This window comes from Dermacentor albipictus, chromosome 2 (genome assembly GCF_038994185.2).
Source record: "Dermacentor albipictus isolate Rhodes 1998 colony chromosome 2, USDA_Dalb.pri_finalv2, whole genome shotgun sequence".
NCBI lineage: Eukaryota > Metazoa > Arthropoda > Arachnida > Ixodida > Ixodidae > Dermacentor > Dermacentor albipictus.
The window spans coordinates 111,244,897-111,261,231 of NC_091822.1; the positions used below are offsets into that span (position 1 = coordinate 111,244,897).

Sequence of the window (16,335 nt, forward strand, 5' to 3'; positions counted from 1 at the left end):
TGCAGGTGTAGTCGTGTAGTAATTATTTGCCCTGTGGTTTTTTTGGCGGAAGTGATCAACCGGAAGTCAGTCAGGTGCTCTTGCTTCGCACACAGAGATGACAGAGATGTGAGCCGTGTGAGCTGTCGGCGTGAGGGTGGCCTTGTAGCCAGCGACCCAGCACGTGTTCGCATTTGCTCGTGTTCATTGCCCTGGGTCTCGATTTTCGCGAATGCGATCGATCTGCGATTAGCATGACACCAGTAAATGAACTGGTTAATTTTTTGGCCCAGAGCGCGCCGACCGAGGCGAAGAATCAAGCCCTTGCATACATAGCAGGTTTGTGTATTCTCTGTTCATAGAGAATCTACCAACGACATTCTTGCTGACGTATTTTGCAGCTCTACGTTTGCTGGAAATAGAGTGTCTTCGGTGAAATAGTTACGCGGCACAATTTCATTGTTGTAGGTGCTTTAAGGCCGCTATAAGAATATCAAATTTGTGCTAATTGATATCAATGCTTGCTGCTTGCGAGAATGGGTAGTGACAACATTACCAAAGTTTTAATGCACGTCTGAGCGAAGATAAATACAGAAAGATGTCTGCAGGATTGTAAACCGAATACACATTGGCGACATAGAAATTAGTTGTCTTTGACAAATGACTGCTTGAATATCTAAACCGGATCGCCCAGGATCTTGGCGCAAGCAGAATTAATGCCTTCTTGTTCATCTTATTCTACCTCTGGCTTCATCGGCTTCACGCTCTGTAAATCGCTAATATTGCAGGCATATCTAACGTATGTGCCCAGAAAACTATTTGGCTCTCCTCCACAAAACCCGTAATTTGCATGCCTGGCTGATAAGGAGCAAGAAGTGAGTGCCCCAAAATTTTTGTGCACTGCATTCAGTGCTACATATATATGTATATATATATATATATATGTTCCGGCTTATAAGCGTTTTATTTCTAGACACAGCACCACAAATTGCGGCTAAATGTGCAATGTTTTCTTACTTTCCACTTTCGTGAAACCTTACATCCATTAGTTTGGAAATTTTGATCTGGATGTATCATGATACACCATGCAATAGGAATTTATAAAAACACAATACAAAAGTAATTTTACAGAGCTCAAAGGTACAAAAAGGCGTTGCTGTGTGTGGTATAAATGGGAAGCAAGAACGTGATCCTAGGAGTTTTAAAATCAATTTCTAGAGTGGCAGTGGGCAGCCCCCGATGCTTCTAACCAGCAGAGGTGGAGCCAGTGCTTGCCCCTGCTTCACCGCGGAAAGAGAGCTGTGCCTGCTGGGGTGTTATTCTGCAAGTGTCCACATAATAAACATCTCCATTTCGTCTGCTGCTGAAGTTGGGGTACATGTGAGAAGGAGACAGGTCCCCCTTGCCAATCAGCATTTCAGTAGCAGACGAAATGGACATGTCCACTAGGTGGGCACCTACAGGATACTTCTCCCTGGAGTCTGCTCACAGTCCAAATGCGTTTGCACTGTTAACGTAATTGCTGGACTAATTGGAAAGTAATGCCCCAGTGTTGTTCCTGGCCAGAACATTACTTTTGGCTGAAATGGTACCTATATCATGGTTTCCCATAACATTTTTCTGGACGTTAAGGTTCCATATTCTACAACCAGTCACACAAAGGTATACACATGTAACAGGATTTGTGCAGCAAAATTGGCCATCTTAAGCTCGCAGGAATTGAGAAGGGCTTCCCATTCTCCACCATATGCCATTTTTAAACCAACTCGCACCACAAGCATGAACACCAGAGATTGGCTGGTATTAGGAAGGAGAAAGCTCGCAGCACACACACACACGTGCAGTAAGAAACGTTTTGAAAGGTATTCTCAGCTTCAGCCACCAAAAATTAATTAATAAATGGCTAGTGCTTGCTGGTGCGTTGGCTTATGATGAGGCGGCCAGCGGAATTCAGATATGGAATAGGGTAGAAAGGAAGGGTATATTGGTCATGCCCCACCACAACCCCCCATGGAAGCGCTGATCAAGAGGTGAGGGGGCACAGCAGCCAGGAAGATGTGCCATAGAAGGCCGAGTTGATTCCTTGCAGACATAAATATTGACTGTGTCGAATAAACACCCCCCTTCCCCGACATGAAAGAGGGTCACATCACTATGGCACAAAATATATTGACTGGCACACATTTTCACATTTTTCCCTTTGAGGGGCATTTATCATTGTGCACCTAATTTAACTTTATTTTGCTGTAGTGCAAGTGATAGAAAAAAAATAGTGGGGTTTTACATGCCAAAACCATAATTTTATTAAGAGGCACACCATAGTGGAAGACTCTCGAATAATTTGGACCACCTGGGGTTCTTCATCTAGTACAAATGATATTAATAGGCAGATGACAGTGTAAAAAAATGTGCATAGTTTAGGAATTCCAACGCTGCATTTTGGCAACTTATCTCTCACATTGTAATCATGGTCTCTTAAGAGAATGCCTCAGTAAAAAAAATGGGCTCTGCATGAAGTGATGGTAGATGCTATCCACGTAACTATAGTGTGGTGGTACAAATCAAGCATGATAGAAGTGTAACCTCGATCCCACAGTTTTCTTGGCAGCACACTGCAGCAATTGGCCTGACAGCAGCATATCGTTTCCGTGAAAAATAAGACCATTTTTGCCTTTCTAATGCACTTTCTGCATGTTTTGCAAATGTTGGCTAGGAGTGATGGTAGGCATTCATTAAGCCACAATAGATGAGTGGCCGAGCAGTGGTCTTGGAACACGCAAATCATTCACTTTGCATTCTTACGTACAGCATATGTGGCCCTGCTGGGTGCTTACAGTTAGTGTCATTAGTGTGCACGCAACTGCCTGGTGAGCAATCGCAATGTTTACACTTTTTGTCTTGGCCCCAACAATTTATCCAAAGTGGTCTCGTGCCCCACATTAAAAGAAGAAAGAAATAGGGAAAGGGGTAGGAGCGAAGATGGCAAGTGAAAGTGACATGATAGGATCACACCCGACTACCTTTCGCTGCCCCCTACAAGAATAACGAAATTATGTTTGCAGGCCTCCCAGACTCGGAAGATGGGCGTTCTCTCCTGCTCAAAAACTCTGACCTAGTGAAAGCAGTGGCCCTGCTCGTGCAGGATGAAAATGCAGAAACTGTCTCAAGAGTGTGCAAGTGCTTGACAAACTTCACGTCTGTCCCAGCCATTTCGGAACACCTTGTAGAGCACAATTACGGCGACCTTTTGGCACACCTGGTGGACCGATTGCTGCGGTCCGAGAGCGAGGACTCCGCTGCTTGGCAGTGTGCGGCCACACTGTCGAACCTCACCAGAGGCAGGCAGGGTGCTGAAAAGGTCTGGACGCTGCTGAACTCGACCAACAAGTGCGACGACCTCCTGGCGGCGCTTTGTTCCAGCATTAACAAGAACCACGACCACCTCAGCTTTGTGTTCTCAAACCTCTCTCAGCTGGACGAGGTCAGGAGGTGAGGGAGTCAGGCCGAGTATGTGCAGTGGTCAGTGATGGGCCGAAATCGCCGCAGCAAACGCTTTTGGAAGAAAAAAACCAAATGAAGCCAACATGCAAAGCAGCCTTGAAATATTGTGCGAGGGTGTATTGGCTGGATCTCTGCTCAAAAGCTCACATTACGCTTGCAGTTGGCAGCACGTTTCACACTCGCCACCATGGCTATGAATGACGCTGGCAAAACACTCTCACATGTACGTTTGCCACACAATAAGTAGACGGCAGAGACAGCCGCCACCGTAGCTCAATTGGTAGAGCATTGCGTGCATTGTGCAGGCATGGATCTGGCTCCCATTGGTGGCAAATCGTCTTCCACTTTCACTGCTCTTTCTACACTTCAGTAAAAAAAAAAACTGTAAATTCACTCTGTGCTTCACTTGGCTTCTTTGTTGGCTTCATTTGCTTGTTACAGTAAATTGACCCTTTGATTCTTTTGATGCCTCTCCCTCATTCTAAAAACAAACTTGCTAGAGCAAATTTTTGCATCTTACTGTCTGCCTCCTTTCTCTCTGCTGTTCGTAACCCCGCACTGTTGTGGTGTTTAAAATAGCTAAAAAAAAATAACTGTTGAATTCATAATGCATCACCCATATTTCAAATTAGTTTTCTATGCATTGCTTTGCATTACCTCTTTTGTGTCTTCCTGGCTTGTATACCAGTTGAGTGTGCACAGACATTTCAACTAAGAGGTCGTAGCACATGCAATATTATGGGGTGCCGACTACCCCCTCACATTAGTCATTCTTTTGACACACACATACGTTCTGCGTGAATGTTGTAGAATATGTGACCTGCTTTTGTGGCGACATATTTTTATTATTATGATTAATACGGCCATCTAGAAAATTCACTAAAGCAGTTCGTGACAACCTGTTGTCCTATGCAAATATTGGTGGCACTTTCCAAATTACGAGGCTGATCATGTGATAGAGAGCACTTAATGTAAGCGTAGCAGCAGAGACGAGAAGTGGGCTCGAGGGTAGACTGAGAAAGGAAATCAGCCCTCAGAAATGGTAGAAAAGTGTTGGCATACACGGTGGTGTTTTGCATTGCTTTACATTTGTATCAAGCAGAGAAAGGTGCTGGCAGTCCCGTGTTGGCATTTAGTTGGCAATTGTTCGAACTGTTAGAGATAACCACTGTCGCTTGTACCAAATGCTATATTATATAAACAAGGGAGTTACTCCCAACTAAACCATGGGCCCACTTGTACTCGAGCTTTGCACAAACACGGTATTTCAGTGTGTTGCACAACTTGCCTATTCTGTACAGGATAAATCACAGCCACCTGTGGCAGGTACATGGCGATGCAGAACAGCCTCAATGAAAGAAACAGCTTTGCCATCTGTTATCATTATGGGCACGCAACATTTGCTACTTTAACCATTCTCGGAGCTCACACCGCTTGGTTTATTTGATCGCATCAACAGGACCAACAACGAACAGGCAGCCATGTTGTAAAAACTTCTCTGTGTACACAATGGGCACTTAACGTTATTGGCTGCAGTAGTTAATGTCAGTGGGTTGGTGAAATCAGCGAAGGATGGTGCCGAGCTTAGCAGATATGTGGAGTAACAACGTTGTCGAATGTATGTTCTTGTACGGCCAGCACGAGTACGGCACGAGCAACTGCAAACAAATGTTTGTTCACGTTTCCGGTAATTCGCTGTGCCACCAGTACCACCCACTTGGTGCAACGGCTCGTTCGCACTCAAAATTCCCACAGAGACAGCATTTACCGGTGGATGCAGTTTAATACCATGTCTGCATGTTGCCTGCTTTATCCAGAACAATTCATCATTAAAGTAGAGTCTGCGCTGACGAAATGGTGCATTGTTGGGGCAAAAAACATCCTGCTGTAGAACACACTTTACGCAAAGCACGTTTGTTATGTTGTCTTCTGATGTAGGCCATAAATGAAACGACTGCAAACATAATTTTTTTTTCCACCATACTCTCGCTACCGCGTGAACACAGAGGGTGCATTATACCATTCTTATAGTGGCACAGTGGTATTATACATGAACAAAATCTATGCATCATGACAGTGCCATTTAGGAAGCTTTCTCGGATGTGCTAACAGGGCCCCTCCGAGTGCCTCAAGCTCTGTGGCATGATGAGCAGCAAGTGAAATTCAGAGTTAAGCCCAGGAAACTTAGTGCAAAGCCCAAAGTAATGTTTTTGATATGCTGGAACAAGATTTCAGCTGTGAATAGTTATGCAAACCATTTGCTGATTAGTTATTTACTATACTAATTAACTTTTTAGTCAGTAGCCTTTCATTGCTTTCTTGTACAAATGTACCCCACTCTATGGCCAGAAACAAAGGTGAACAAGTTCTGTTTTTTCTCGACGGTGGAATGGTGTTCGGGCATTGCAAGGTTGGCGTAAAAGCTGCAACTAGACGTGTAGTGTTTCTCAAGGGATTAGTGGTTCTTAGCACGGTGGAAGATAGGCTTCCATCGTGGTTCTTAGCTACTAGAGTTGCGATATTGCAAAACCATTCAACACGTTTTCCACTTTTAACGTGCGCTAAGCTTACTCCTTTGCAAAATGTCCCAGAAGCTTGCTGTTCTCGCTCCACTGGGATAGTGCCTGGAAACTAAAGGTACGCTATTGGTGCAGGTGGCTGCTGGACCAGGCGGCCAGGAGGATACACCAGTTTTTTCCTTTCCTCACCCTGGAGACTTCAACGGTTCGGAAGCATGGTGCAGCCGCAGTACTGCGCAACTGCTGTTTTGAAACCGGTATGCACTCAGTTTTTCTTTTTTTTCTTTTTGCCGCCAGAATTTACGCATTTCCATTTTTGAAGGCTGGTACGACTTCTGACTGAAACACTGCGTCACCTCTCGGGTGCATTCATCAGCAATTCTGCTAATTCCCACTGGCCAAGTAACTGAAGGAATACCAGAGAGAAAAATTGACTACTTTATACTAGTAGAGTGTTCTTTGGAGATTGGTACATGTGCATTTAATTTGCAGATAATGGTCTACAATTAGTGGAAATTGCGAGTGCCAGACTTTATATTTTTAATTTCTCGCTGAGACAAGAGCTCTAATGTCTTCAGTGTGGTGTGATATATTACATGGTATGCAAGGTTTCTTTTTTACCCTATTTTTCACACAGACAAAAAAAAAAGTTTCTAAAAGCTCCCATGCCGAGTTGCTCCTCGCTTTTAAAAGCAGTGTCATGCGAATAGGAAACAACTAGGAGGGAGCATTGCACAAACTTTTACAGCGAAATGAGTCGGCCCCACGCATGGTCATCACGCGAGAGCATGCGGTAGGTTTGAGTGCTTGCGCTCTGTAGGCAGAGCTGTCGAACAACTGCGCATTGGTTAAAAACTACCGAGGCCAACTTTTTGAGGGAAAAGAAAGTGAAGGGAATGACTTCACAAAGAATTGCCTTGCCAAGGCTGGGCTGCATGGCATTTCCTTCATTTCCTTCAGTTCATTTCCTTCCTCTGTGAGCAGTGTAGTCCATTTCTTATTTTCATAGGCAACTAGTTAGCCCCAGACAGCCGCTATAACATCACAAAGAGCTTGTACAGGAGTTTTATGGTGGCAGCACCTCCCATCTCTTGCTTATTTGTTCCTTTGTGGCTTATGAAGCTTTAACAGCAAGGTAAGCCTATTTGATGCTCTATGTATGCTGTCCAACAATCTAGTTTAAGGGAATTACTTTAGTGGCCCTCAGATGTTAGTTACTTTTCATTGATCCTATCTGTTTGGCATTGTTAGCACATCACTTTTGTGTTAACTTTCCTGAAAATTCATACTGCCGGGGCGAGATTCAACGGCACAGTGACAACCATACTCATGTTAAAACAACTATTGGAGCAACTATGAGCAAAGTTGTGTGTGTCCTTTCACACTACAGCACAATAGTTTACGGGATGCAAAGCTTTCACCAAGCCGAAAATCCAAGCTTAAGGAAACAGCGACATCCACAGAATGTTATCTAGGCCTCCCTCTAGGCCTCCCTCTAGGGTAAAATAGTTTATACATATTCCAAGCATGCAAAGACAGACCTTTTGCCGTACTTCACAGTGACCCAAAAGTCTGGGCACCTGCCTTTAGAAGCTAGTGTCCGTTCATGGGTCGTAGGAAGCGTGGAAACAACTCCGTCTGCTTTGTCTTGCTGGGGCGATGGTGCATTGTGCTTGGTACTCAATATGTGGACATACAGAGGCCCTTAATGATCCCCAGCCACGCACCATTAACCGTGCTTTTTGTGTATCATGCAATTTGGTGGAAGGGCATTGGGCCTACAGTGTGCGTGCATGTGTGTGTGTTACCATTGCTGCTAGAGTAGTCTTTACGCGGTCCTTTGCCTAATTGCGTGTGAAGATGGTGCGCATTTTTCTCATTTGCATAACAAATGAGGCTTGGCGAGTGCCCCGCCAGTGATAGTAAAACAAGACCAAAAACAGAATGGGAGAGTATGGCTTTGGCCAAAGTGCTGACCAGAAAAAATTTTCACTTGCATGAAAAGCCGAATTTCATATAACACAGATATAGAGCGGACTGCCGAGCGAAATTTGACACGTGAAAAGACGAGTGGATGCGTCACAAAAATGGATGCTTTCCATGCCAGAACTGGAAATGAACAGCAAAAGAAATGCTGCTGTTACCGTTTGCCAGAAGTGATGCGTAGCCCGGAACATTGAGAACCAGTACAAATACTCAGAAAGACATGCAAGAAAATTGGGCAGTTACCATCCCTGGCCGCTTTGGTAAGATTGCTTCAGTATATACTGTTGATTTGTAACCAATTTAGCCTAAGTGAAATTTTGTTGCAGTTAGCCTTTGAGCATGAGTTACACATGAGTAGTGCAAGTACTTGTCACGGTGGCACTTTACTGTATCGCATCTGAAAGTTGTAGTATCATTGTAGCCCTGCCTAGTTGTGATGTGGTCAGTACTTTCATTGATTACGGGAAGGCCAAGTGGCACTTAGATTCGTGCTCATCTGGTAGCAGCGACGAGATAACAGGCTGTTGGTCTCGTGGCAGTGATGGTGGCAATGAACTTCTGTCACAGCTGGAAACGGTACTGTACTCATCTTTCCAGCAGAGGAAATGCAGAATCACATGTAGCGAACTTATGTTTTAGCAATTCACATTTGTTGCACACAGACAACATACAGGTGCACTTCAGTGCAAACCACAGATGGACGGGACACTGAAGTCACTGAAGTGTACGTGATACCATACTGACAGTTCAACAGTCTGTACTTTTCAACATACAGGTATATGCTTAGACGTTGCTCGCATAATTACTGTATCTCTCACAAATATCAAGGACTGGCTTAGTTTGTTTGGATCAATAAACAACTAAGAAGTAGGGGGCGTAAAAGTCATGCGAAGCGATGGCTTGGCAGGAAGAAAATCAATTTATGGTTATCAGTGGCAGTTAATATTTAGTTTATTAATGTGCTGTTTTGCTTACAGTAAATGTGCAGCAAAGACAACTTACCCTCAAACCCACTTATAACTATATTCAAGTGCCAAGAAAATTTATTTGCTATAGCTGATAATTCTCATAACCAAGTTGCACGAAGACAAAAAAAAGCAGGAGACGTTTTTTTAATTGACCAAAACAAGTACAGTCGAACACACAACGTTACCAGCTTTAATTACTGCCACGTTACTGTGAACTTTAATGTGTGTTCTGTAGGCGCCTACTATGCACCGTAATGTTTCAATTCCACGTTACTAGCTATAACAATTAAATCTGGCTACTGGGTGTCTGTGCCAAAAGAAAAAGGAACGCAAAATCCTGGAAAATAAAAAAAAATGCGAGCTGCCAGGCACACTACGCATCACATGCCTCTTTCCTATCTCACATCCACTCCTCCGAGAGGTGACTGTGCCCCCTCCCCCCCGTCAGCGAGTGTGGGTGTTGGGGCAATTGGCACAGTTGACTTGTGTTTCGGAGGGGTGGAAAAGAGACGGCAGAGAGGTGCGCGAGGCTGGCGATGCAGCAAAAATGTGCTGCGTGCACGGCACCCAGACGGGTGCAGTGGCTTGCTGTGCTTTTTTTTTTCTCTTCTCCAGGGTTTTGCATTTCTTTCCCTTTTAACACAGAAACCCGGTAGCCAGGTTTAATTTTTAGAACCAATAACGCAGCATGGGAACATTGTACGTAGTAACCGGCTTTTTTACCATAGGACATACACAAAAGTTCACGGTGCCGCAGCTTCTTGTTATTGCATACAATATATTGTTTTCAGTAGGTTCAACCGTACTGAAAAGCAAAAAATAATGAAAGGTCATCAAATATATTCCAACTTCTTACTGCTTGCCACGACTTAGTGACTGGCGTTTCGCTGCTGAGCACAACATCAAGAGTTCATTCCTGTGCATTTTAGTAAAAGCGGCCTACTGATATTTTGAAATCCTGCATAACTAGAATTAAAATCGGAGCTCTTTTTTGCACTGTCTGTCATGCCGTAAGTGTCATTCTGGTACACCAAATCCCACGATTTTTTTTTCCCCCATTAATAGGCTATTCATTTCACTTAGTGGATTTTTCAAGGACTTCACTTTTCTCATTTTGTTCCACCCGTGTCGGCAGAAAGCAACGAATGGCTCTTGAGTACCGACGTGGACATCTTGTCCCGGCTGCTCTATCCACTTATGGGCCCCGAGGAGCTGGACGACGACGAAATGGAAAAGCTGCCCCTTGATCTTCAGTATCTGGGCAACGACAAGCAGCGAGAAGGTAGCCCAGAGATTCGCCAGATGCTCATCGAGGCGATCACACAGGTGCGAGACTTTGTGTTAACTTAAGCTATCACATATTTGCATGGTCTCACTGGCCCGGCATATAATTACGTTTTGCTTAATTAAATGTTTCTGTTAATTTGAATCTGAGTGTAGTCCGTGGTAAGTGTCCATACATTTCCATGGGCCAAAAGTTCAGAAATTTTGTTATTTCAATCTTGAAATTGGCTTTTGCTAGATAATTTGAACTTGAGTGGTCAGCGCCCATGCACCTAATGCCTTTGGTGACCCTTGATCGTGACCTCAATGGCTGCAGCGTCTATCTCGGCAGCACTTAGAAGATGCTGCATTTAGGTATAAATCTGTGTTTAGCACCAGTTTTGAAAACCAAGTCTTCAAAATATGTGGCATTGGTGTTCTGGTCACTCCAGTTGCCATAGTGCAGTGTGAACTGAAACATCAGTGCATTATTTCGCCACAGATTTTCAAGGAGTTATTTCTCAAAGCTGTTATTAATCACAGGATTTCTGCTAAATTAATAGTATTACTTCATTACTGCTTTGAGAGGCTTCGTTTAACCACCCCTGATGTAAAAATTCAGTTATGACCTACACACCCACATTGTGCTCAAATTTCTCTAGACGTTATTAAAGCATGATAGTACAGGGTATCTACGCTGCAAATAAAGTTTAAGCATGCTCAGACTAAGCCAAAGTGCTGATCCAATGTGATCGCACTGATTGCATAGTTGCGCTTTAACATTGGTGCAAAACTCGTTTTTGCTGTTAAGCATTGTTCACATGCTATGTACCAGCATGCAAGCCGTGATCAAAGAGACCCTTTGCTGCCTCATCGGGGGCATCACATTTGGCATTTCTTTACATATACTCCATCACATTCTCATTTCTTTTCCTTCACATTAGTACATATATAATGAATATAGGATCTCACAAGGGTACCTATGTGTTGCATACGACTGTTATAAGCAAGACTTGTCTGCAATTTCAGCTGATACAAAATTAAACGGACACTATAAAAAAGTGCCAGAACCAGTGTACAAGAACATAGACTTGGAACGTCTTGAAAGAAGTGTTTGTATAAAGTCGTGTCGGATTTTACTTTGTTGTAATGTAGTTTGACTGTATAGCTACATTGTTTACAAATTGCTATTTGCTGTTGCCCCCCCTCCCCCCCCTCATTTGCAGCTCTGTGCCACGAAAAAGTGTCGAGAGCACATCAAGAACTCGGGGGCCTACTACGTGCTAAGAGAACTGCACAAAACAGAAGGCTGCCGCCCTGTGGTAGTCGCATGCGAGAACCTTGTAGACATCCTGATTAGTGATGAACCCGAGCCTGGTATGGAAAACCTTAAGGATGTCGACATACCCGAGCACCTTGTGAAGAAATTTGAAGCCTTTAACGAAGAGCTGCTCAAAGAGTGAATAACGATTGAGCCGTACTCATTAAAGGAGTTAACGATGCGATATTTCTGAGTTAATTTTTTTGTGCGCTGGAGGTCCTCGATCTCAACATCCTATACAGTGCCGAGCCTCAGAGCACACCAAACGAGTTACTCCCAATAGCTTTTCAACAACCTCAGTTTCATTTCACGAAGGTGCATGTGTCCTGACTTGAAACCGGGTGTTTAGGCTATAAAGAATGCTGTTTTAGATGCCCATAACAAGCAGTAAAGCTGTCACTATGGCGACGTATAGGCACCAAATGCTATCCTTTAGGCATCTATAGGCACACATAGCAACTTCCGCTGTGCAACTGAGGATTAATTACGATTATACTGAGGAACACTAAAGCCCACTAAAGCCCACTAAACCCGTTTACTTAAATTCACTATTTTCTCAATCAAACGGAATTAGGCAAGTTGCATAGGTTACAAAATTTATATGAAATTGAGTGTGCCTAGACACCACGAGAAAAGTAATGAAAGCAGTAACAAACAAGCACCACCTTAAGATACTCTGATTGCTTGTTGCACCTTTTTTTTTTTTTTTACTGAGTATTGGTTTGTACAGCAGAGCTCTGTTAATTCAATTCTGACTGAAGGTCCTAGCCGGTGCCCATGTATTTCTACGGGCTCGAACTTACATTATTTCGATCCTAATATTGCCCTTTGCTGGATAGTTTGATCTGGATCGGCATGCAAGTGCTCGACCCCAATGGTGACCCACATAGCGACCTTTCGCTGGCCGCATCTGTCTCGGCAGAGCTTAGGGAACAGTGATTGCATTGAGCACACATCAATCTCCCATCGAAAGCGCCTATTTTTAGCCTGCCCTAGGAAGATCTTCGAACAATAATGGTAGCCCTTAAGGTCTAATTACTGTGTTTACTCAATTCTAAGCGTACCTTCTTTATTTTTTTCCCAAGAAAATTGAGCCAAGAACCGCGTTCGCAACGTATGCTTAACACTGCCGCAGTGCAACAGAATTGACTTTAGGAAACTGGCCGCCACTGTGCAACACGTATTAGACCCTTGCCCATTTTTCTTGCTAAAAAACCGGGTGCAATAAATTTATACTTCATCCCTTTCACACACAATTTTATCCCATTGATTGAGAACTTGCTTTCACCATATCTTTTTGCAATTTCAAAATCATAGAAAGTGTACAGCTACAGAAAAGATTAAGAATTTTCAGTTGTTTAGGGAGTTTTGTCAAGTTTACAGAATGTAGACTCCATGTGAAAACTGACTACAGGAACTTGATATCAAATATGAAAACATGTAGTACTATTTTGTGTTTTGAAAAGCTTGAAAAGCATTTATCCAGACACTTAAAAAATATGCCTGGTGCATGACATTGCAAAAAACAATGAAAGATGTGAACCCACTACATAAAACATACTGACACTGAGTAAAAACACCCAACCTTCTACCTTCCCACTCATTTTGCTAAAACATTGTTCAACATTGCAGCACAATTCCAATTATAAGTGTTTTTCAAAGTGTATGCAACACATTTTAATTATTACTTTGCTAACCCTCGGGCACCTGGAAGACCAATGACAGCTCGTCGCCAGGGCCAAGAGGGCAGTCGAAGCCAGAGGGTTCCTGGACTAAGGAGCCTTCCCACCTTAGGGTGATACCCGTCCTCGCTCAGGACACCGTTTCGTATAATAAACGTTTCTCTCTCTTCTCTCTTTCATCAGTGCTTTTGCTGTTGATGCACTATCTTGCTGTACACAATTGTGCACACAGCATCTGAAAGGGTTATTTAGGAGCTTTAACTTTATCTCTAAATTAGTTTTCTACTTTGGGCAAATAGAAAGTTTGCACACATTTCATTTGGAGGCAGGTTAGATTTGGGCAAATACTGACAAATGAATCAGCAGTGCGTTTTCAAATTTTTTTCTGGAACTTGTTTATGGTAATTCGACCAACCAGACAATTTAATCCATTTTGTCGGTTCCATTAGGGTCAAATTGACGGAAGCCGACTGCTACAGAAAAGGAATATTCAACATCCACTGAAGCTAAGAGCACCTACTCGAGGAGTTATTTATCCCAACTGTTGTTAATCACGGGATTTTTGCTGAATGAATTGTATACTTCATTACTGCTTAGGATGGGATAGGCATAAACTCTATTTGTCCAACAGTTATTGCTGTTGGTGCCCGGGGCTAGGCTGCCAGTATCCATTGCTCGAGGAAAATCTCCCGAGAGCCTCGGCAATGGCCCTGGCCTGCTGGACGACCTACTCCTGGCCTTCGGGTGCCTCGCTGAGGAGGGCGGCTTGCCATCTCAGTGAGGCACCCCGCTTCAGATGGTCCTGCTGTTGTCTTCCCCCTTCCTCTTGGTCCTTCCTCGTGGTGTTGGCATTCCCAAAGCGCATGGGCCATATTGGCCCATTCGTGCTCGCACGAGCATCTTCATTAAGCCACCCCCGATGCAAAATGGAATTATCACCTACACATCAACATTGTACACAAATTTCTTGAGTTTTTCTAGAAGTTATAGGCATGATAGCACAGTATATGTAAGTGAATAAAGAGCAAGCTGAAGTGCCAATCAAGTGAGATCGCATCAATGGCATAGTTTCATTTAACATTGGTGCAAAACACATTTATGCTGTTCAGCAAAACGGGAACTTGGGAACCTTCAATGATCCAACACCCTCTGTAATTCCAGAATGCTCTTCGGTCAAAACCTTGAGGTCTTTCATTACTGAACAATCTGGATTTTCGTGCGAGGCAGATTGAATATTTGAACTATCAGCAACAGGTCCATTGGGTATGGTGGCAAGCTTTTCCTGAACATCCTAAAAGCTGCACATTCCTGGTCAGAGTTGCGCCCAGTCATCACAGTTTCTCGATGATGGCGGCTAAAAACATGAAGCATGCTAAGTCACCTTCAAGTGCATTGTCACGTAGCGCTGTTTGAGCCCTTTTTCACAGCGATGCTCTCATCTACAGCAAAGATGTTAAGAGCCTATACAACAGCAAAGTGTTTATAGTAGTAATCGGCTGGCTTCAGTGAAGTTCCCCAGCAGATAACATTTTAAACAAAGGGCTAGGATAAAAGAACAGAAAAGGGCATTTTCAGGCTCTAAAAATCTGACGTAGGTATTAACATCAAAATAGGCATTTATAGGCACAATAAATATGCCCTAAGATGGTTCTAGACCCATAGCTTGTGCTTATATGTTATACAAGGTGATCATGCTTAAGCTCTACGAAATTTTAAGATTGCCTGTGGCAGATAGCATAAATTTTGCCGGTGAGCTGGATTATTCGAAGAGGCAGACATAACTAGCGTGCAAAATTGAAACACATACTAAGTTAGCAAAAGCTAATTACTTCTTTACAGCACATACTGGAACTTACAAATTGTAACCTGCGAGTTTGCAACATGCATCCACTTGAAATCAATTTCCAGGATTACACCAGTTGGTGATATTTTCCAATATGCGATACAAAATACATGGGCATTCCAATTTTGTGCTTCAATGCATAAAAGCGTCTTGTTGAAAAACTGAGAGGACCAACAGTGCATTTTTACGGCTAGTTTGATGGCGCATCTCTCCAAACTGGTGTCACTTTGGAGCTACGTGCCAAGTGGATAAGCCTGACGATCTCACCTGCTACAATTTGTAAATTGCAATACATGCCGTAATTAGGAAGTTAATTATTGAATTTTCATTAATTAGGTCAAAATGCATTTTGATTTTTCATGCAAGTAATGTCAGCCTCTCTGAACAATCCAGCTCAAGAACTAGGAGTATGACATCTTCAACCAGCGATTTTTAAAAATTGCGTAAAACATAAAAATGATCACCTTATATAGCCCAATAAGGACGTAAGGAAAAAAATAGGCATCTTGCCTAAAGTTCCAGTCTCTGGTCGGAACATATAGAAGGTTTTTCATTTGGGAGAATAAGATGGAACGTTTTGGGGTTCTAGCTGTCTGCTACATGGAGCCACGCGACAAGCAGCAGCACAGAAGACGACAGAGCGAGTGGGAAAATGTGGCGTGTTCTGCTCCCATGTGACCACCATCTGCAGCACGACTACATACACCTCCTGGAAACAAAGCCAAAACACCCCTATGGCTGCACATAGATTTAGAAATAGTAACGGCGGTGCCGCTTGGCTTAGGTAACTATTTCTGTTCTGGCGACGAATGATTTGACCTGTGAATTTTTTTCGACAGATGGTACAGCCTGGGCCATGTTTATGTGGTACATATATGCCTTTCTCACCATTCCCACAGCTTCCATGGTATTCCGCTTTTCCACCTGGCCCGGCAGTAGCTCAGTGGCTATGTGACTGATGATCAGCGACTGATGATCACAAGCTCGATCCCGGCCACAGGGGATGCATTCTAATGGGAGCAGAATGCAAAAAACGGCCGAGCACCGTGCGTTGGGTGCATATATTAAGGAAATCTAGCAAGTCCAAATTAATCTGGAGTTCCCCGCTATGGTGTGAGCCATTAATTAAACTGTGCTTTTGGCACATAAAACACCGGAATTTTTTAAAATTCGATTCTTTCACTCAGGAATCTTGTGTAGCACATAATATGCGTGGCCGAACTACAGCTTGTGCAAAACAAGTGGATGGGGTGTTTCGCTGCTAAGAGCAAAT

General features: G+C 43.4%; 1 protein-coding gene across 1 annotated transcript; it reads left to right on the plus strand.

Annotated features, from left to right (window-relative positions):
• Positions 1–44: 44 nt before the first annotated feature.
• On the plus strand, positions 45–11,723 carry LOC139056042 (protein HGH1 homolog). Its single transcript, XM_070533855.1, has 5 exons — positions 45–318; positions 3,042–3,468; positions 6,135–6,256; positions 10,089–10,279; positions 11,443–11,723. The coding sequence occupies exons 1-5, from the start codon at positions 234–236 to the stop codon at positions 11,677–11,679; spliced, it is 1,062 nt and encodes a 353-aa protein (XP_070389956.1). The 5' UTR covers positions 45–233; the 3' UTR covers positions 11,680–11,723.
• Positions 11,724–16,335: the final 4,612 nt, after the last annotated feature.

Excerpts from the sequence above, each read along its gene's own strand:
- LOC139056042 (XM_070533855.1), top strand. The coding sequence starts at position 234 with ATGACACCAGTAAATGAACTGGTTAATTTTTTGGCCCAGAGCGCGCCG. Across the intron at positions 3,469-6,134 it reads CAGCTGGACGAGGTCAGGAG|GTGGCTGCTGGACCAGGCGG; the intron begins GTGAGGGAGTCA and ends CTATTGGTGCAG. Across the intron at positions 10,280-11,442 it reads TCATCGAGGCGATCACACAG|CTCTGTGCCACGAAAAAGTG; the intron begins GTGCGAGACTTT and ends CCTCATTTGCAG.